This window comes from Colossoma macropomum, unplaced genomic scaffold, assembly GCF_904425465.1.
Source record: "Colossoma macropomum unplaced genomic scaffold, Colossoma_macropomum, whole genome shotgun sequence".
NCBI lineage: Eukaryota > Metazoa > Chordata > Actinopteri > Characiformes > Serrasalmidae > Colossoma > Colossoma macropomum.
The window spans coordinates 10,263,592-10,286,118 of NW_023494790.1; the positions used below are offsets into that span (position 1 = coordinate 10,263,592).

Here is a 22,527-nt window from a genome sequence, read left to right on the forward strand (position 1 = left end):
ACAGTGTACTGAACCTCAGCATATTTCAAAAAGCTAAGCTGAATTATGGAGTGAGCAGTCCATGAAATAATCATTTGTTTCTAATGTGCAGAGAGGGGGAGACTGGGTAATTAAATGGAGACTGGCAAACACAGCATGCAATACTGAGTTTGGGTGGTGGAAAAAGAATTTATGCTTGTGTCTTTATAGACAGCAGTTCAGAGCAGTAAACAGAGCAGAGGGCGCTCACATACAGATCTGTATGCTAGAGCGTACAGTCAGGTCCATAAACACTCTGACAAGAACAAAGTTATTGTTATTTGAGCTGTCTACTACAGCATCTTGGAGTAGAAAATGAAATAATGAATATGAGCCCAATGAGACTTATCTACATCTAAATCAGGAGAATGGTGTCAGGGTTACATCCATTTTCATAAGTAGCACACATTTTTAGGAGCTAACAAACTAACAATCATAAAATACATTGACTTGACCACTGCAGAACATCCTGAAGATTACCAGAGGTCACATTATCAATAAGTACAAGTGGATTAGTTCCACTGGCAGCCATACCTGCCCATGTCATAACACTACCTCCACCATGCTTGGCAGATAAGGTGGCATGCTTTGGATCATGTGCAGTTCCCTCCCTTTTCCAAACTCTTCTCTTTCCATCATTCTAGTACAATTTGAGCTTTGCCTCATATGTCCATTAGATGATGTTCTCTGACTGCAAATGTATATTTTTTTGCAAACTCTAATCTGGTCTTCCTGTTTTTTGAGGCTTACCAATGGTTTATATTGTGTGTATTTACTCTGGTGTCTCTCTTCAAGTATTCTCTTAATGGTTGACTTTAACATAGACATGCCTACCTCTGTGTCACATGCCACATGGAGGGTGTTCTTCATCGTGCCAACTGCTGTGAGGGTTTAAATCACTATGGAAAAAATTCTTCTGTCATCCACCACAGTTGTTTTTAAAGGTCTTCCAGGCCTTTTGTGTTTCTGAGCTCACAAGTGTGTTCATTAGTTTTAAGAACATACCATATAGTCAAATGTTTTTGCTATCTCTCTGATGGGTTTGCACAGATTTTTCAGATTAATGATCGCTTGCTTTACTGGGCGTGACAGCTCGTTGGACTTCATCTTGAGAGCTAACAGCAACAGAATACAAATACAAATGCCACACTTGAAATCAAACCTAGGCCTTTTATCTGCTTACATGTAAGTGAAATAACATGGCCATGGAACAGCTGAGCAGGCAACTGTCCAATTAATTTTGAGCCCCTAAAAATAGGGCTATGTATAATGACTAATTCCTACACTAATCATTCTATTTGAATGCAAATACACTCAGATTAAAACACATCAGCACGCTTTCTTTATTCAGTATCAGCTCCACTATGCTGTGGCAGACAACTAAAATAACAGTAACTTTATCAACAATGTACAAATGCACAAATATTGATAGAAATGACTGTATACACTCTCACCACATCACTCCAGCCAGCAGAGATGAATGACAGTGTGTTTATACATGTATAAACCTGTTAGTGTACATATATTTATGTACGTGTGTGCAGATAAACCATACTGCTCCCAAACAACTCAGAAGAGCTATGCACTCACCACATCACTCCTGTATAGCACCTCCAGTATGTTGCTGAGCAGCTGGCAACAAGCCTCCAGCTCCTCATGCTGCTCCAAGTGAAATTTCAACTGATCCGTCATCAGCGGCAGCAGGATCTCTCTGCAGTCTGAAAACAGACCCGTACAATTACAATCTAGGACCACTAGTGCTGAGCGGTACTAATAAAATTCAGCATCACGCAGTGTCAGATGATAATTAAGTTTGTATTAATAAGGTGATTATGCAATAACTGTGACAGGTCAAGCTGGTAATCTATAGGAAAACAAAGTTGGTAACATCACAACACTTGCATTTATAAGGGCATTTTTCAACATGCGTCAGTTGTCATTAAACTTTGAGGTGAAATGACATCAAAACTGAAATGACATCAAAAACAGCAGCCTTTAAGACAACTGTTGATTGTTGGAATAAGCTTTTGTGTAGGTTTTTGTCACAAGTCATTAAAGGCTTATTTAGGTGTCATATAGCCTTACAAAGGCTGCCTATCAGTATAGTGTTACCAGAAAGTTTAACCAAACTGACAGCTTGTTTTGATTGGTCTGTTTTGTTCTTAAGAATGTTACATATTGTAAATATTAACCAAACAAATATTTATATAAAATTGTGTCTTTTTTTTCACAACAATCTAAAGCCCTTAGCAAATTACACAAGCTGCATTTTTGTCATCTATTAAACTAAAATCTGAACTAAAAAATCAATTACGCTTGACTAAAAATGTAAACACAATCCGTATTTCTGTGTGACACTAATGTCAATGTACCTGTAAAGACAATACAACAGTATTCAGGAAAAAAACAGTTTGACTTGCTACGTAGGCCTACGTAGAAAAAATAATTTTTTCACAAATCTCCCACACCAATGATATATTCTAAACTAAAACAGAGTGGTTGTGTGTCTGAAAGCATGCATACATTTAGCTCCTGGCACAGCAGTGTGCAGCAGTGCTTAGCCAAGTGGCAAATAGCAGCACCTTATTTAGATCAACATGACTATTTGCATAATGTGATTATTTGCTAACCACACTAAGCAACACAGGGAGCATACGCTTCTATTTCCATTATTTAGCTCATAAAGTAGACCTAATGCTTCGTTCAGAATGACCTAGGTAGTAAAGAGATGCCAGATATTAAATATTCCCAAACATTTAAATCACTAATTAAAAAGACAAAACAGACTGAATCACTGACATAAGACACACCTTCTCATTCAGTAAGCATACAGCATTTATAATTCCAGCTGTCAGGCAAATAAATACACACCTCTCTCAACACACACACATAGCAGACGGGATAGAAAAGTGAAACGTATGGGGAAAAAAAATATTCACCTGCGGTGGCAGTGGAACTCATTATATTTCATCTAACCTGCAGATTCTCATCTGCTCCTAATCTATCATACAGTGTCTGGGAGGCAAATGCATGCTAGCTGCCATTCATAGACAGAGGAAAGGATATGCAACCTGTCAATTAAACACAGGGGGATGAACACATCAAGCTGAAATGGGGATAAGCATATGTCAATTAAACAGAAGACTGAAAGACAAAACAATTTAAAAAATCTTCCAGTATAAAATGCTGAAAAGAAGGAGGATGAAATTTAATCTTAATGGCAAAAAAAGAAAGAAAGATGGAGGGAGGGAGACTGAGACTGAAGACGGAGCGGAGGAAGGGGGCAGGGGGAAGAAACAAAGAAAACAGAGAGAAAGAGAGAGGGAGATATGAGAGGGAGATATGAGAGGGAGGGAGGGAGAGAGAGAGAGAGAGAGAGAGAGAGAGAGAGAGAGAGAGAGGGGGGGGGAGAGGGAGGGAGAGAGAGAGCGAGAGAGAGAGACACATTATACAGCAGAAGCCGCAGTATTGCCTTATTATAGCCTTCACTGTATATTAGACCCAGCATGGCATCCATACTGAGCCACTACCAATGCAAGAACTCACACCTGCATATTTACACTCACACACGCTTGACAGTGTCTACTGAAAACCTTCAAGAATGGCGCCCTGCTATCAAAGGTCTTTCGTAAAACGTTATGGCCACAATGTCCAATCCCATAAACGTTCATCACTCTGTTTCTCCACTGCTTCATTTCATTGCAACTATTCATTTTCAGGCAATCTCATGCTCCGCCTAACAGACACCCATCAGCTGCCTTCTCTTCAGTCTCGTCTCGTGCGTATGAACTGAGGAACTATAATCAAAGTGGGTGACACACATAAATGGCAGGGCTGTGGTACACTACGTGATGAGAAGACTGGAGTGATATATGGGGTTACACCATCTTTGCTCAAGCTCATTTTTCACACACGAGGAAACAATAAACGGGGGAGCAAAATGTGAGACACCACCTCACCTCGAGACAGAGATAATGATGCTGGCTCAGATTTTCAGGTAAGTGCTAAAGGTAATTTACACGTCAGAAGTAGATGGCCTTCTAACACCTCACTTTAAGCAAATCATTACTGATAAATCTTTTTGTTAGTTACAGATGATTAAGATGTTTGAACCATGATGCAGCGTTTATAAGGACAGAAAAGAGGCTTCGTCTGTAGTAAGGAAGATAAGTTTCTATTACTATTCAAAACTGAACGTTTTAATGCCAACAAATACACTCCCACATTTCACTGTTTGTCAATTATTCTTCTCAGCATCCTCACAACAACAAAAAACAAACAATCAACATCATCATCTTTAACCACTTAGGGTCGCAGTAGCAGTTGGGAAAGCAGAGAATGCCAGATGACCCTGTCCCCCGCAACTTCCTTCAGCTTATCACATGGGACCCCGAGCCGCTCCCAGGCCAACTTCGAGATTTAATCCCTCCAGCGAGTACCAGGATGTGCACAGGGTCTCGTCCCAGTAGGACGTGCCTAGTAAACCCCCACCAGGAGGCGGGGCATCCAGATCAGATGCCCGAACCACCTCAACTGACTCCTCTCAATGTGGAGGAGTAGCGGCTCTACTCTCAGCTCCTCTCGGATGACAAAGCTTTTCACCCTGTCAAGTAGAGTGTAGCCCGCCACCCTGTGAAGAAAGCTCATTTCCACCGCTTGTATTTGCACACTCATTCTTTCGGTCAATACTCAGAGCTCATGACCATAGGTGAGGGTCGGGATGTAGACCGACCGGTAAATGGAGAGTTTTGCCTTACGGCTCACGGTCCCTCTTCACCATTAGTCTGGTACAGTGACTGCACTACTGCTGCCACCTGTCCCAGCCTGCAGCCGATCTCACGATCCCTCTTCCCATCACTCGTGAATAAGACCCCAAGATACTTAAACTCCTCTACCTGGGGCAGGTCCTCTTACCTGGAGCGGGCAAGCCATCCTTTTCCAGGCAAACAAACAACAACAATAATAATTAGATGAAATCCCAATTGCCATTCGAGAAGGTTTGTGTTTGTTGGGTTAGTTTAGTTTTGGGTTTAAAAGAGCTAATAGAAAATAGTGGCTGAACTGCACATACTGCCTGAAACTCTCAGCTGCTGGTCAGGTCAAATCATCCCGGTCACTTCCTCTAAGCGTTTTTCAATGGATTTCAGGCTGATAAATTAAAGGGCCTCAAAATATCAAGGGGCAGATGGCAGTTTTGAAAGAAGAAGGTGAAACCTTCCTTCACAAATAGATTCCTTCCTAAATAAAACACAACAAACGTCTATTAATTAATTTTTTAGTACTTTAGACATACCTAACAAGCAACCCTGTCTCTAATCACAGTGTTCGACTTCTGCTCTGCTGATGACTCTACTGCTACATGAAACTGATCACAAAGGCTCCATGAGAGTGGCTCAAAGAGTAAGCAAGCACTGTGTTAACCTTCAAAGAAATGAGGACATGTGCTTTGGATAACTTATTAATTAACTTTTCAGCATGATTATTAAACATAGATGTTTTATTAGTCACATATGTTAAACAGGTTTTGCTCCAATCACTCCACTAGGAGCGACAGCCAGCTTTGGTTAAAAAGTTTAATTAGTAATAATCTATTCTAGACTCTTTTAGGCAAGCTACACTGGTGAATACTCTGTACTCTGTATTTACTTACCAGCAATAAATAACATACTTTTTTCTGAAGCTGTAATCAAATCTAATTTTTAATGTTCAGAATTATGTCAGATTCTCTCAAGGTCATTTTAATCTCTGCTCTGCTGTGTGCAAACATTATTTTTAACCAAGAACTGGATAATAATAATAATAATAATAATAATCACCATAATCATTTTACATTTATGGCATTTAGCAGATGCTCTTATCCAGAGCGACTTACAAAAGTGCTTTGTTGTCTACTCAGAGAATGTATCCTAGCTAGTACAAATAGGTCAGAGGTACAAACTACCCCTGAGCTCAGATATTGCTATAAACAAAAGCCTGTGTTGATAATGAGGAAAAAAAAAGATACAGAATTAGACACAGTACAAGCGCAATAAAGTATATTTCAATAAGTACTTATATTAGTGCTCACTTAAGGGCTGTAAAAAGAGATGTGTCTTCAGTCTGCATACGAAGACCATGATAGAGTCTGCTTTACGGACAGCCAGTGGAAGGTACTGAGAAAAAAGTCTTGATGCTTGTCTTCCATGCGTCTTGAAGGATGGCGGGTCAAGCCGAGCTGTACTTGAAGCTCGAAGGGCTCAAGATACAGTTTGAGTTTTGACCATTGCCATTAGGTAGGGAGGGGCTCCATTTTTGGCTTAGTAGGCAAGCGTCAGAGTTTTAAAACTGATGCTGGCAACTAAAGGAAGCCAGTGAAGGGAATGAAGCAGTGGATAATAACATCATCATCATTACCAGTTTTATGTGTAAAATTGATCTTCTGAAGAGGTTTGTTTTCAAAACAGTGGAGAATGCTCCATTACATCTCTGAAAATAGATCTGATACACGCTCACATGCTCTAAAAAACAGAGCAAATAGAAGGTTGCAGAAAACTTGAGCGACTTGGTTATCACATTCTGTCAGAAACACAGAGAGACTGCACAGCAACTACATCTGTGTCTTAGTACAGCCTTCCAAGAAAATAATGTAGATGTAAAACGGTGCAGCAACTGACAACAAACAAAACCATATGGCTATAACAAATTGGACAACAATAAGAAGTGCAAGAAGCAATAAAAAAAAGAAAAAAAAAGCATTAAGCCAGTGATAAAAACTAACTAACTTGACTGCTGGATTTTAGTCAGGCTGCATACTACAAAATTAGCCTCTTTTGTTGTCTAGCTGGTCGCTAGGTATTGACAGCAAAAATAGTAACATGAAATTTACATAAATTACTAATTTCATCACCAAAAATTCAGTGACAATCTAATGAAATGAAAGACTGACATATATGCTTACTTGCACAGGCTAAACATCACTCAAATCTGAACTGAGCTCTTGATGATCATTGTGTGATCAGGCAAAGCAACGGCTTTAACGTTTGATTTAACGATGATTTCTAGCTAAATACAACAAAACATATCAATTTAACCACATTGTTGAACTAAAATCAGTCTGAGAAGTATATTTAATACCTTTCTCTGATTTTGTCTCAAGTTAAACAGGAAAAAAAATCTGCAGTTAAACAATCTTTAGAAGCACTAGAACAAGAATGTTTTTTTTTCTTCCCTTCTAGAAGCTGAGGCCGTACGTGGGGGTTAGATTATGATTGTGTGTGTGTGTGTGTGTGTGTGTGTGTGTGTGTGTCTCTTTTCTGAAAATAAAACCCAAATCCTCCAAAGAGAAACAGACCGGAACTATCACAGAAGACCACCACTGCACCACTCCAACCCTAAATACAACCACAGACTCACTCTCTCTTAAGTCACATAACTGGCAAACACACAATTTCAGAAAGACTAATTGTCTCGCTCCCTTTCTCTTTCTCTCTAACATGTACATCCAATACTAACACAAGCTAAAGCACTTTGAAAAAGTATTTGCCCTCTTCCCAATTTATTCTATTTTTGCATATTTGTCACACTTGAATGTTTCAGATCATCAAACTACTTTAATATTAGACCAAGATGACCCAAGTAAACCTTAATTGCTGTTTTAAATTATTGAAGAAAAATGCTGTTCAGCCCTACCTGGCCCTGTGTGTAATGTGAAGCAGGCCAGAAGGTCCCAAAAAGCAACACATGATGCCACGTTCTGAAGAGATTCAAATACTGATGTAAAAGAGTCATTGAAATCTACCAGTCTACAAAGCCATTGCTACAGTTCTGGGAAACCAGCAAACCACAGTGAGAGTAAGTGCTTCCTTGCCACTGCATGACCTGGACAACTTGTTATATTTGATGGGACCATGAATTCTGCTCTCTAGAAAATCCTGAAGGAGAATGTCTGCCTGTCAGTTTGTGACCTAAAGCTCGAGCGCAGTTGAGTTATGCAACAGGACAAGGATCCGAAGCACACAAGCAAGTCCACCTCTGAACAGCTCAAAAGAAACAAAATTATGGATTACGGAAGATTTTGGAGTGGCCAAATCAAAGTCCTGTCTTGAATCCCATTGCGATGCTGTGGCCAGACCTTAAACAGGCAGTTCATGCTCAAAAAACCCTCCAATGTAGCCAAATTAAAACAATTCTGCAAAGAAGAGTGGACCAGAATTCCTCCACAGCGATGTAAAAGACTCACTGCAAGTTATCACAAATGTTTGATTGTAGCTGTTACTGCCAAGGATGGCACAACCAGTTACAAGGTATGATGGGGCAATATTTTGCATGAGTGAAAGGGGTTTTAAATAAATCTTTATCTTCAATAAATAAAATGATTATTTAAAAGCTGCATTTTGTGTTTCTCTGTGTTGTCAAAATTAACTGAACGATCTGAAACATTTAAATGTGACAAAGCAGCAAAGGTACAAGTCAGAAGAAGAAAAACAGAAGTTATAGAATAAGACTAAGAAAGTGTTTCATACAAATCATCTCTCACTGTAAAGTAGAGGAGAAGGCTTTCACACAAACATGGAGTACAAAATTCAGCTCCCAGAATAGTTTCCAGACACCGCCTTCCCCCCATAACATCGCATTTCACAGCAGAGAGAGCATGCTTAGAAAAAAATTAAATAAAAAAAAACTCAATCTTGAACTGCTGGGCGGTATCACACTACAAATCCCTTTCGCAAAGAGGATGTTAGAGATTAAACGTATCAAGCCATACTCGGAATACAGAACACCTTCAGCACTTTTTTAAAAATGTATCTGGAATTCACCACGTTTGTTCTTGTGAGCTGTGTGGCTCACACTGAAATACTGAAAACAAAACTGCCTTTTTTTTCTTTTTCTTTTTTTTTTTTACCACTTTTAGAAAGGGCTGCAGTGATCATCACCAACATAGTAGCTTCCTAAACACAGTGGTGAGCATGTCATACTACAATTATTATATTTTTTTTTATTTGTGCTTCACAGTTATATAAAGTGACCTGCTTTTTCATTACAGCAAAGTGAACTGTCTTCCTCATGATGGCTGCTTTGGGTGCATGTTGGTAGAATGCAGGCATTTTTAGCTGTCCAGAGTAAAGTGTATGCAGAACTGTAGACTTGTTCAAAGCCAGGGTTCTATGGTAAGGTCTTTGCCAATGAGCACTGGTGCACACAGGAAAAAAAACTACGAGCTCAAACTTACTATGATTTTTTTTTTGTTCTTTTTTCTTTGTTCCTCTTATGAATCAGAGAGGATGTCTAATTCAGCAATCAAATTTCTCCTATATTGTCCGAGTCCTTAAGTATTACCTGAGCAACAGCAGGAACTACCATTTGCAACCATTCAGTTTATGATGTTCTTTTCTTGCAGTTCCTCCTTTCGTTTCTTCCATTTTTCTGTCTTTTATGTAATTAACACAAAATATAACTTTATACCCACAGCACTAAAAATTTGTCCGGCAAGCCAGTTTATGTCTTACCGCAACCTAGAAAGGTTCATATTTATTAAATTAGTGTTTTATAATATAATGCACATTTGTTTAAATAAGAATCTAGACTAAGACTTGCTGAAAACAAAACAATAAATAATATTGCTAACTTAGCTAATTATGAAATTTTAAAAAACAAAGACAGAGTGGTAAGCACTAGCTGGTCAAGTATGCAGGCTGCTGTCCACTGCACTTTCATTTCAAATAGTCCTGATGCCACAATCTTTACAGCATACCTACAAACTATACAAAACATATTTTCCCATTTTTCCCCTTACAGTAAAGCAACAGTACTTAAGCTAGCGTAAGATTTGACAGCTATGCAGGTCAGTTATTTAGAAGGCTAGTTAGGCTTCCTGTGACATGAGTAATGAGCCAATAGGGTAATTTTCTCATCAGGCCCTGTAAATATAGAGCCATTCAGTGCCAGTGGCACGCTTCATTAAAGGAAATGTGTAAGTTTGTTATCACGCATAATGAAGTGATAGGCTAACCGGATCAAAATCTGTTACCACACAGGCGCTCCTACACCAAAATTCTGGTTATATTTAATACATAAGGAGAAAAAGAAAGAGTAAATGCAAATATGTGCTCGCACTGTAGAACCCTGTCTCAAACTCCGATGAAACATGGGTGACACGTCTAATAATGCTTTTTAGATTTCAAAGTAAATGTTTCCTGATTAATGTTTTGTGGATTTTTAATACATTTTTTAAACCACTGTAATCATCTTCTGATCCCATTTAAAAATATGGGTGTTGTACACAGAAAAACACATACCGCACCTCATTTTAATAAACTGACTGGCCACTGTCCAAAAGATTTCATTCTCGTTTGCTTAAAGCTCCCTTTTCCCTACTTATGTCGGTGTTGACCACTGACAATTGGCCACTGCAACAGCCCTACTTTAAGAAAGCATTATGCTCTAAAAGCGCTTCATCACTTTCATCTTCTGAACCCTTAAGTCTTAGAAGAACTACAGACAGTGCAAGTGTGTGCGCAGGAGAGGGAGTGAGTGGGAGGGAGAGTGAGAGAGAAAGAGTGAACAAGAGACAAAGTGCTGTGCTTTAATTAAGACAGGACTGGAGACACAGCTATAGATAATTACAGCTGAATGATGTTCATCTATTTAAACCTGCAGAGCAACCATATGTTCCTACTGTTACGCTACATTTCACCTTGGGAAATCCGCACACACACACACACACACATGCACGCTCACACACACACACAAAAACATGCAGGTACAGCCTACGCCTCCCTCCACCTAGCTCTTAAGCTGAGCTGACATTTAAAACAGCACATTACAGTAGTGCTAGTGGCATCTTTACTCTGATGATTACTGCAGACAAGAGTAGAGAGGCCTGTGGGATTGGGTAATGTGCAAGCCTCGAGTGAAGCAGCAGCTGGGTTTAAGAACTAGGATAGGAAAAGGACCATCAGGAGAGACAACTTGTTCTAGCATATGTAGGCGTGTATGTTTGAACACATTTGTATAAGAGGGCGGAGTCCTGGTAAAGATCTTCTGTCCTTTAATTGGTTAAACAGTGTAATGGACCACACCCATTCACACTCATACACTCTGCAATCCCTATCCACAACCACTCTGTGCAGAGCTAGAGGCAGGCCCTGTGGCCTGAATTCACTACTCATCCCTCTCTCATTACCAGAGTATGCTTCAGATGCTGAACAGTGCAGCCCACGCACTTAACAAACAGACCACTAGAGGCAGAAAGAAATGTCCTCAAGCCACAGAGGCAAAGAACTTACAGCCAAACTCTCGATTTCATCATGATAGACTGTAAAACAGCCCAAATATATTTAATGGCTTTCAGCATTAAAATGAACTCAGCAAACAGTTGATGTTGTAAAAAACCATTGCTTTCTCCAAAAAGAAATAATTATAAGCTTTTAAGAGTCAAAAGTACAGAAAATTCAAGATGTAGTGTAGCTCTTTGGTCCTTTATTCATACAGAAGGATGCAACATCCGTCTTGAGATGGGGTGCTCAATCCAGATACTGGAGATCTACCACTCTGGAAAATTCAGATCCAACACACCTGGCTCCCAAAGGTCTTCGTTACCTGGACTGAGTTTGATAGATTAGGGCTGGATCTACAGTTTGCACAGTGGTGGACCTCCACGACTAGGGACTGGGTACATTTGCTCTTGAGGAAAACATTATTGTAAACAATTATTTTGCAAGGATTTAGATGTGCATGTAGTCTCTATCGACAGATCAACATACTACAAAATGTGAACTTTAGAGTTTTTGCTCTTAAATTGATTATAACTGATTTTTAAGAGGAAACCGATGGTCTTTACAAGGTTGCAAAAGTTTGCTGACTTTTTTTTGATGAACACCATCAGATGTATTTGGGATATTTTGTGTTTATTAGGTTCACCTACCTATTACCTACACTCATGTTATCAGAAATACTTAGCAGAACATAAGTTTTCAGTTACTGACAGAAGCCCACCTGTTGCTGCGCAAATTATCAACCCACTCGTCCATCAATAGAAAGGCACTATCACAGGATCAACGCTGAACAGATATTATTTGGATGGTGGATCGTTCTCAGCATGGCAGTGATACTAATATAGTTTGGGCATGGAAGTGTGTGTGGTGCACCTTCTGGTCAACATCTGACAAAAACATTTTAAGGTTTTCAAGTGGCACCATTTTTTGTTGCTTAGACCATTTAGATCTGTGTTTAATGGCATACTTAAAACAGTTACTACAGTGCTAAGATACCTTTCTCGAGTTCTGAGACAAATTTAAAACCCTACCTGTACCCCATCATATTTTACTTTGAGGTTTACCCTCATTAATCACTTGCAACAAAAGTCAACAGGTTCTAGATCGTGAAATACTGTTAACAGCTGGTCATGCAAATTAAGGCTTAGGTCTACTCTGTATCTTGCAAGAATGCTAACGTCAAAAAAGCAGGCTTATATTGTGTCCACAGTCACTGAGGTTTTACGGTTTTGCCCTGAAAGTAAAAGACTTTTCTAGGAACACACTGAATATATCCTTTCTAATATTAGTCTAATGATAAATTAACAGTCCTCCAGCTCAAATCACACCATATATACAATGTTTTTTATCAGGCTCTTTATAATGGACTAAAGTACCAAAGACAGAAAGAGAGTGTGTGCGTTATTTGTATTGAGCTATGTGGCCTAGCAAGTATGCAAGGTTTTCTCTTTCAAACAAACCCTTTGTGGAGCCATGGTCAGCAATGTCAAAGTTGGACAGTGACCTTTAGAGACTCAGAGTGTGTGTGCACATACCATGCTGGGTGAAGAGATCGCTGTGGACGATGTCGATCATGCAGTAGAGCTTCTGCTTGACCAAGCGGCCCGGTGGCACCTTCAGAATGAACTCAGTGAACAGTTTACTGCAGAGACAGAGAGAGAGAGTGACAGAGAGAGATTTTTTAAACATTACTATGGTTATTATACAAGCAATCCTCACCTCACTGAGTGTAAAAGCCAACAACTAGCAAGTACATACATATTTGAACCAAAGTGTGTCTCTTGATTCAGTGCTTGATATCGCTCAATACCCGAACTCAATAAATGGCCCAGAACAGACTCCCTCCAATGGCCAAATAACATACACACCTAGATGTATGCTGTTAGCAGAACAGAACAAACTCCTGGTCTCTTTCTTCCTCTCTCTTTCTTTCTCTCTCTCTTTCTTTCTCTCTCTCTCTCTCACACACACACACACACACACACACAATTCCTTTGGTTTTATACAATATAAGGACATGAGGTCATACATACGTCCTATATGTACTATAAATCAATGTAACATGATTTTATTAGGTCATATATACATATATATGCACACTGGACAGCCAATTCATTGAGAACATGAGTAAGAATTAAACCGACCTTGTATCTACGCTCACATTTTATCAAGCCCATTTACCATATAGGTGCACTTTGGAGGGCTACAATTACCGACTGTAGCCCATTTGTTTCTGTGCATAATTTGTTAGTCCCCCTTTACCCTGTTCATCAATGGTCAGGAACCCCATGGTGGTGGTGTGTTAGTGTGTGCTGTGCTGGTACAAGTGGATCAGACACAGCATTGCCACTGGACGTTTTTAAACACTGTGTCCACTCAGTGACCATTCTATTAGACACACCTGGTTGGTGGACTGTTCTCTTTAAAAACTCCAGCAGCACTGCTGCGTCTGATCCACTCGTACCAGCACACACTAATACCACCACGTCAGTGTCAGTGCATGCTGAAAACGATCCATCACCCAAATAACACCTGCTCTGTGGTGGTCCTTTTGGGGTCCTGACCATTGAAGAATGGGTTAAGAAGGGGCTAACAAAGTATGCAGAGAAACAGATGGACTACACTCAGTTATTGTAGAACTACAAAGTGCACCTTTATAGCAAAAGCAGCTGATAAAATGGACAATGAGTGTACATACAAAGAGGTGTACTTAATGAAGTGGCTTGCTGGTGTCACAAAATATCACAATACACTTTTCTAAGCATAGCATTGATGTCATCTGTACTTAAAAATAGACATGTTTGATTACAAAAGAAAATAATTAGTCCTGTTTAAGTGGACTTGGTGCAGTACACTATGTAAAATGCTGAAAATTTTTAAATATGGCACTATTTCATCTTTTCCAGTTTATCAGATGTCAGAAAAAATAAATACTGTAACTTTAAGTATCATGATATTACATCCATCCATCCATCATATATATCCATCATATATATCCCTCATTGTCACACGGTGAGTAGACAGATCTCATTGTTTTAGAGTAAATGCATTCCTGAAAATGTAAGTCTGAAAATCAGTGTGGAACCTTAAGAATTGTCACTACTAAAACACACATTTTCTGAAATTAGGTTTTTAAGTTTAACTTTTCTGAGTTTAATGGAAAATATTAAGATTTTATGCATGTATTTAAAGCTGTGTTTGCTAGTCATGTACCAACTAGCGTTTCTAAGTTATGCTCAAAAAAGTCACTACTTAAACATTCCAGTAATGACTATTTTGGTAGTAAAAAAAGGAATGTTTAATCTTTTATTTTAATAAAATAAACATTGTTAAGATAAAAAAGTATACACTTCAGAGTCACTGCTGGACTGAGAATAGTCAACCAACCAAAAATATCTAGCCAGCAGCACCCTGCGGGCAGCATCCTGTGACCAGTGATGAAGGACTAGAAGATGACTAAAACAAACAAAAAAATTAGCTATTATATCTAACTTTACATCTACAAGGTGGATCAACATGGTAGGCTTTTGCCCTTCTCCTAAAGTTATCATTTTGGAGATATGAGGTTAAGTGGTAAGGAAGCATTTTTAGGTAGCATAAAGTTTTAAGTTAGGATTTGGAAAAAAAAGAAACCGTAAAGATATTGCAGAGATTTTGAGAAAGTGAGTTTTATCATTTTTGTCTTGAAAATGTACAAAAACAAAGACGCACACAGAATCGAAGCAGTGGTGGAGTTGGCTGGAGAGTGCTTGTCTGAGATAGCCCCGTTGTGACTGAGGCAGCTACCTTGGCGCAGTATCTGGCAGAGGCGAACAAGAGAGCGATAGCTCCATACCGCGCACTGCTGGCCATGGCAGAGCCCCAAGAGCACAATCTGGCAGCTGGGACAGATTCGCACAGCAGGATTCATGGGTGTAAAGCTACTTAACCCCACAGCATGCTCTAGCAGTGAGTGAGAGAGAGAGAGAGAGAGAGAGAGAGATGAAAAGGAGTAACAAGAAAAAAATAAACAAAAAAGAGCTGCAGAAGAGCGCAGCTGGTAGGGCTTTGAGCTAGTGTAACGATGGTTTCAGTAAAAAGAGCTTACTACTACTAAATCATTCATGCACAAAGAAAAAGCAAATAGAAAAATGCAGCTTGTGTTTGTGTGTGTGCATGTGCGTACATAAAGTATCCTGCTGTAACTGACCATATAAGCCAGAAATCGTGTGGATTGTTCACCTTGGAGAGTAAATAAGAAGCTCAATAATCCAGTGCTTGCTGGGTTTCCCAAAGCCAGGCCTGGCCTTCAAATGGCCTGCTCCAGCCCAGCAGCCCAGAGAGCAAGCAGGCTCTGCCAGCAAGAGTGCACACAAATACAGCTACACACACACATACGCAATCTCATGGAGGCTAGCCTGCAGAGCCTGTGCACATGAGGCTTCAAAAGACACTGAGATTCATGCACTGTTTAATTATCTATTACGCATGATGTATACTGCTATTTAGGTTAAAAATCCAGGACATCAGATGGATGTGCTGCCATTCTCCATTTTTCTAAATCATTTTTTAGTTTTTTTTTCCCATAATTTAAAAATGCCAAATGCTCTGAAAGTTATAGGTTTTGTTTTGACATAAATCTATTTTTAAAAAATGTTTTCTGTCATTATAGCACCATTGAAGGCCCTCTGAAATTCAGCTATGGCTGTCTGGGAGGACCATGAAGTACTGTATTTTCATGATTTTAAAACTCATCTAAACCATCTGGGCTTGAAAAATGTCTAAAAAATGCTTAGAATTTTCCTCAGACCTTACTGTTGCATTCTGGGAAACCCACAGAAGAGATGGGGGGAAAAATTTACCATAAAATAACAGTTTATTATCACCCCATAACAATCTATTGCTTCAACACTAAATGTAGTAAAACACAACACAGCAATAGTCATCTTTGAAGCACTGGCATTAGCTCTTCAATCGCCCTATTACATACCATTTATTTTAGTCACAAGAACCACACACACATTCTCAGACGACTAACACAGTTCTTATATCTTTAAGACTTTCGAGTACCACTCTAAAACCACTTCTATTTAAATGTTCAAACTTTCCATTAAGGAAAACTGACCGCTTATTCACTTACATGTGTGTGGAATTAAAAAAAAAAAAAAAAAACACCATTAATAAAGAAAGACATAAACGCACACAGTGGAAATGCACAGTGTCAGAAACAATCTGGGGCAAAAAGTGCCCCAATAGTCAACATTTTTGCCTCTTAAACCACAAATACGGAACAAATCATGACAGAAACATTAACAGTGTCACGTATCATACATACTTTTCTAAATTCTATAACATACATTATTCATCTTAATAGTCATTGCGGTAAAATGTTATTTTGTGTATTTTGTGAAGTGTCTCCGTTTGTATATAAAAAAAAACCTGAATTTCTGTCAGTGAGTGCAAAAATGACCCCTTAAAAAAATACACTATTTCCTACAATGACTCCACAGTTCATCTTGTCCCACTAACTTATGCTGCATACAGGTACAAGCTGGGCAGTAACATCAACGTGCAAAGGCTACAACAGAACTAGATTAAGTCATTCTACCAATTAATTAACTGTATGAGAATACTATTCACGACAGAACACATTAACCTGTGCAGTGGACAAGGCTGCTGCGTGACCATTTCCCTGCGTTTCCATGGCAACCCCATTACATTTAACCGACAATATGTTGCGTGGGGTGAATTAAAGAATATGGAAAAAAAAAACACAAAAGCAGTGAAACCTGACAGTGAATGAGTGAGTTGAGGGAGAAAGAGAGCTAGAAGGACAGAGAGAGAGAGAGAGTGAAAGAGAGAGAGAGAGAGAGAGTGAAAGAGAGAGAGAGAGAAAGAGAGAGAGCTAGAGAGAGAGAGAGAGAGAGAGAGAGAGAAAGAAAGAGAGAGAGCTAGAAGAGAGAGAGAGGGAGAGAGAGAAAGAGAGAGAGAGAGAGAGAGAGAGAGAGAGAGCGAGAGAGAGAGAGAGAGAGAGAGAGAGAGAGAGAGACCAAAACAATATGAAATCAACCAGTTAAGCATGCCGAGAGCTTAAGTTAATTCCATAATGGTAGTGAAGGCAGCTAAGATAGCAGATTTTATTTCAAGGGGCCATTTATAAGTCCAAAGCAAATGAGCATTTTCATTTCTTTTTTTTCCACAAAATCACAAGAGCGAGGAGAGCCTAATTTGTCAAATTCGCAGAATGTAATTCCTATCTTCAGCCTTGATTTAATTTGCAGCCCCTTGAGGCTGCTCATGCAGACTGAGAGACAGGTGGGCTAGAAGTGGAGGAAGTGCTGAGAAAGGAGGCATTATACTTTCTTACTTAATTCCTCTCTATGATCATTACACCACTATTAAAAAAACTTTAAAATTAATTATTACATATCATTCATTATTAATTAAACATTAAACATATTTTGACCCTGAGGGATAGACTGCTTCTCTTTGTGCCCTTTTTTTTTTTGGTAGTATGTGTTAGATTATTCATTCTAAATCTTATTTGTTTACTTTTTGTATTACCCCCTAGTAAAGAATTTCTTTCTTCCTCTTTTTATGGTATTTTTTTCACTTAGGAATATAACAAGCACACTTAATTAATGGCGGGTATGCACTAGTAAGTATCTTACCTGAGCTCCTTGGGGTCAAAGACCAGTTTGACGTCATTGACAATGGTAGGAACATATTTCAACGCTGCACCCTGGAGACAAAAAAGATATTTTCTATTTTCAGTACAAGTTTCAGTACCTTTTAGAATAAAACATGTAGAGAAACACCTGAGCAAAGGAAATGCATTATATCACTTGACAAATAATACTGAGAAATGTGTTACTTAAATAAAACAAAAGGGAAAATGTTAAAAGAATGAAAGAGAAATCCATCATTAATCAAGACACTGAAATGGGGAAGACTAGGGTGAAATTAGACTTTGTATAAGCAAAACAAATAAATGATATATTGTCCCCGTTTTGAAGATAGACAGGGGCCCAGAACATCATATTCACAAACCCCTCCACGCTCTGCAAACCTAGCACTGATGAGCTGCCTAATTCACTGCTTCCTGTTGCCTAAACCAGTCAGTCAATAACTTGCAGAGCAACCGTGCTGAGCAGACAGATACACAAGCTGCAAATAAACCTTCACACACTGCCAATCAATGGCAGTGGAGCAGCTGATGAAGGCACATAGTTCGTAGTCTTCACATCTCTGGTCCCACTGCTGGTCCATCTAACACAAAGCAGCCCTTCTCTCTTCCTTTTCATCTATCCATTAATCCTCTACATATGTTTTGTCCCTACTACAAACCCACATAAGATATTCGCGCATCTACAGCAGTTTGGATGAAGAGATTTTAGCCAAACCAAAAAAAAGCAAGGCCAATTTACACCAAAAGCCCTTTTTAAGTGTTTTTAGTTGTCTGTCTTTTAGTGGTTGCCATGTGGTTTATGCATCAAGTCTATTTTTTTCCACTTGTGCACATGAGTGAGGTCCATAGAGATCCAGTCAAATCACACACTACCATTTTCTAGGATGTTCTAATCTATATTTAATATAGTAATTCATTAAAATGTGATTATCTTGTTGGTTATTGCTTATAGTTATCAGCTATATAGCTATCAGTGTGAAGGCTACTCGTATAAAGATGGGCCTTTTATCTGACACAAACAGCAATAAAAACTTCTGTTTATTGTGATTTCATCATTAGAAACAGATCAGTTTTTTTTTCTTTTTCCTGTAAAACTGTGTGAAACGGACTCATGGTCACTGGTGCTTCATTTACCCTAGACTTCTACACTTCCACAATACTGATGTGTAACATATGGTGGCAATTTGGGGTGTATACACCCAATTAACTAGATTCACTACACTGTATAACCCCAAAAACACACCTGTATCCTACATCTCTTACACTCTATTAGCTACACCCTCTGCACTACATTATCTACAACCCATTAACTATGTCCTCTGCACTAAACGCAGTGTCGCACATCCTAATGTACATTATCTACACCCTATTAATTACATCTCTACTCTACATTACACACAACCCTTAACTATTAAACTTATACCCTACATATTCCACACCTGTTGACACCCACCCTGGACCTCATTACACTATAAATTACAGCATCTCAAGCCCCATCACAGCTGCTCTTTATCTTGTATCACCAACATTAAACTACAGCCTCAGAGTCACCTACACAAGTCTAGAGTGATTACAAAACTTTACTATAAAATCAATTTACATTATATATATGTAATCATATGTTACACCACATTTTATTACATGTAAGTATATATGTTATATGTAATAACTCATTTATTTTATCTTGTAAATCTGCACTTCTGACTTTCAGAAGTCTTTGGTATTTTCAAGTCTGCACTCCCAACCAACCAATGTTTGTTTACATTTTTTTTAAGAAAGGAGACAATACAGCAAAAATGTAACGTATGCAAAGTTCAGATTCTACACTTTCAACAGAATTTCCCCACTTTTTTAAACAGCGTTAACCTATCCATCATTACCATCCTGTAATGCTTAGTCATGTTTTTTGTCTAATGAATAATATCCTACACTCAGAGGCTTGAGGATGGCGTCAGTGTAAACAGTACCATCTAAATGAATGGCTTTTCTATGCCCATAAAACCTGTCACAGCTGCACATCTAGACTGCAATAAAATACCCATTGCAGGAGGCTGACTGATTACATAGCCCAGTATAATAAAGAGATGCAGAATCTACAGGGAGAGAGGAGGGTCACATAATATTACAGGCCAAACGGACGTGATGGGATCCACAAATGAGACCATATCACAGCCAGAGCACTAATGTAAGAGCAGCAACCACTTCTCCACATATACAACTCGCTGGGGCCTAGATCCTGATTTTCCTCATTGCTGACTGGTGACTGCATCATCATACTGGTCTACTACACAAATAGAGGGTTGAAAATGTGCACTTCCCGGTCCTTGATGACTGCAAATTATCTATTTCTACCAAAGGATATAGCATTGATTTCCAGGCAATTACATGGTCTGGACAGACACTGAACTTTTTCTTCCCCAAATGAGGCAGTCATTTTCTTCAAACAAATCAACTAACCATAGACATATACTGAGGAAACCAATCCAACTTTCTTCAATCGGTTCCACAGTGAAACTGCGCTGGGACCAGAAATCAGTGTAGAACTTATGACAGTTAAAATTATGGATACTAATTAGTAGGGATGTCCTAATGCAGCATTCCTGCCTCCCAATGCTTGTCTTGTTATTTTGAGTATCTGCCAATTCCAAGTCCATTCCGATATTTATCAGAGTGCACACAGAATACATTAAATTTAGTAAAACCAACCCATATTGGGTAAGATATTCTAGGCTGCCAAATGCATTAAAATGCTATAATAAAATCACTTTTATTATCATTTATTATTAAAATAATTTTAATAAGTACATATGGTGACACTTTTTGCTACTTTTTAAAATCACCATTTAATACTGACTTCAGATCTGGACATTCCGCTAATTAGTGTATAGTATACTACACAAAAAATTCTCTTTATTATACCCAACAGAAAACTTTGCCAAGGGCACTATGCAACAACACCACTGGTCCTGTACACACAAACAAACCTCATTACCACTCCAGCTGCAAGGTTTCAGACTGCTGACCTGCTGGTTCTCTGTGTGTTTCACTGTTATTCCTCTCAGCTGCTGTAATGAAGTTGAAGCGGAGCTGACACTGCTGAACAGAGGGGATTTTGGTAAGTGGCTGGTGTTTAAAGAGTGACTGGTGGACTGTTACCATTCCCTCAAATGGGTCATTTCATTTAGGTAGACAGTCATTTTGGTAGTCACCAAAAGGCAGCTGCTATGTTTCTGTATTAACAATTTTTCCTGTCTCTTTGCAAAACGTGGTAAATGTGTGGCATGTTGTGAATGGGTGAGAATAAATCACAGGCTTTGACACTCATCACTGGCTCAGTCAGCAAATTTGCTTAGAGATCATTAACACAGGCCCTTTGAGTGTAAGGCTACACAGAGCAGCTACGGCAGCAGGATGAGAGCTTTCTGGAGCTTTCAATTTGTTGGGGTTTCTCTCAAGCTTCTCAGATATAGACTTGATTTGACTGGAGTGCCAGCTTTGAAATAAGGCCTTACCAGCTCAAGTGTTTACCTTTGAAAATTAAAGGAGCAAACTAGATCTGAGGCCAAGTCTCTGACACTCAGCTCTGGTTGGCATGTTTGAAGAATGATAAGGTGCTGCTCTGCTTTAGTGCTTTGTAATCAAGATTTTGAGTAAGTTTACTGCCCACGCATACCACGTCGTTCAGAAGCCGAGTTTGACTGGTTAGAAAAACGCAGGCACAATTAGAGCAAGTCCCACAGGAAAAGCTCCTTAGGTTGCTTTCACATGAGGCAAGAAAGTGGTGACAGCTTGAAAACGAGCCAAACAATGTCAGAAACTGTGGAATACAACTATAAAAGCACACAAGAGAGAGAAAAGACTGATGCTCTACCTTTAATGGTATTTTTATAATTGCATTCAGACCACAGGATCCAAGAGGGGGGGCTCCATCCTCCCAAGATATTTTCTCAAGATCAATCTATAATCTACCAAAGAATTCCTAATAATCTAAACAAATTACAAATGCAGCTCTAGGACTGACTAGGAAGAGGCCGTGTGTTGTAGAAACAATGTGAATCAAGGTTAGTAAAATGGTGTTAGAAGTCAAGGAAATTAGCAGCAACAAACAACAAAGCGAGTGACGGAAGCAAGGACAGGATGGAGAAAAAGAGAGAAAAGTCAGAATACCTTGAGGAGGAGCTAAAGAGGATGAGCCCAGAGGAGAGGGGATGAAAAGAGGACAGATGAAGCAGAAGAAAAGAACACACAAACACATGATCAGATCAAAGAAGAGAGTAATAGACGGCATTACAAAAAACAAACGTACATGACTCTGCGCAGAGGAAAAACAGAAAACATATACTAGGGATGCACCGAAATTTTAGCCAACGAAACATTTCAGCCAACAATAGTCAAGAGTTGGCTTATTTGGTTTTTGGCAAATAAAAAGGCCAAAAATTGTGGCCAAAAAAGACAAGAAAAAAAATTAAATAGGACTACAATGAAGTGTCAAAGTTAAACACTTACAAATCATCTGAATAATAATGTAAATGAGAAAGAGTGATTAAAAACTCTGTCTCCTTCGCTGCTGCTCAGTGCAGACACATTCAC

General features: G+C 39.0%; 1 protein-coding gene across 1 annotated transcript in view; it reads right to left on the minus strand.

Annotated features, from left to right (window-relative positions):
* The window catches only part of dock1 (dedicator of cytokinesis 1), a 293,715-nt gene that overhangs the window by 171,847 nt on the left and 99,341 nt on the right, over positions 1–22,527 (minus strand). Inside the window, 3 exon segments of the mRNA XM_036572082.1 lie at positions 1,609–1,736; positions 12,806–12,912; positions 17,921–17,991. Of these exon segments, the coding sequence (XP_036427975.1) occupies positions 1,609–1,736; positions 12,806–12,912; positions 17,921–17,991 (306 nt within the window).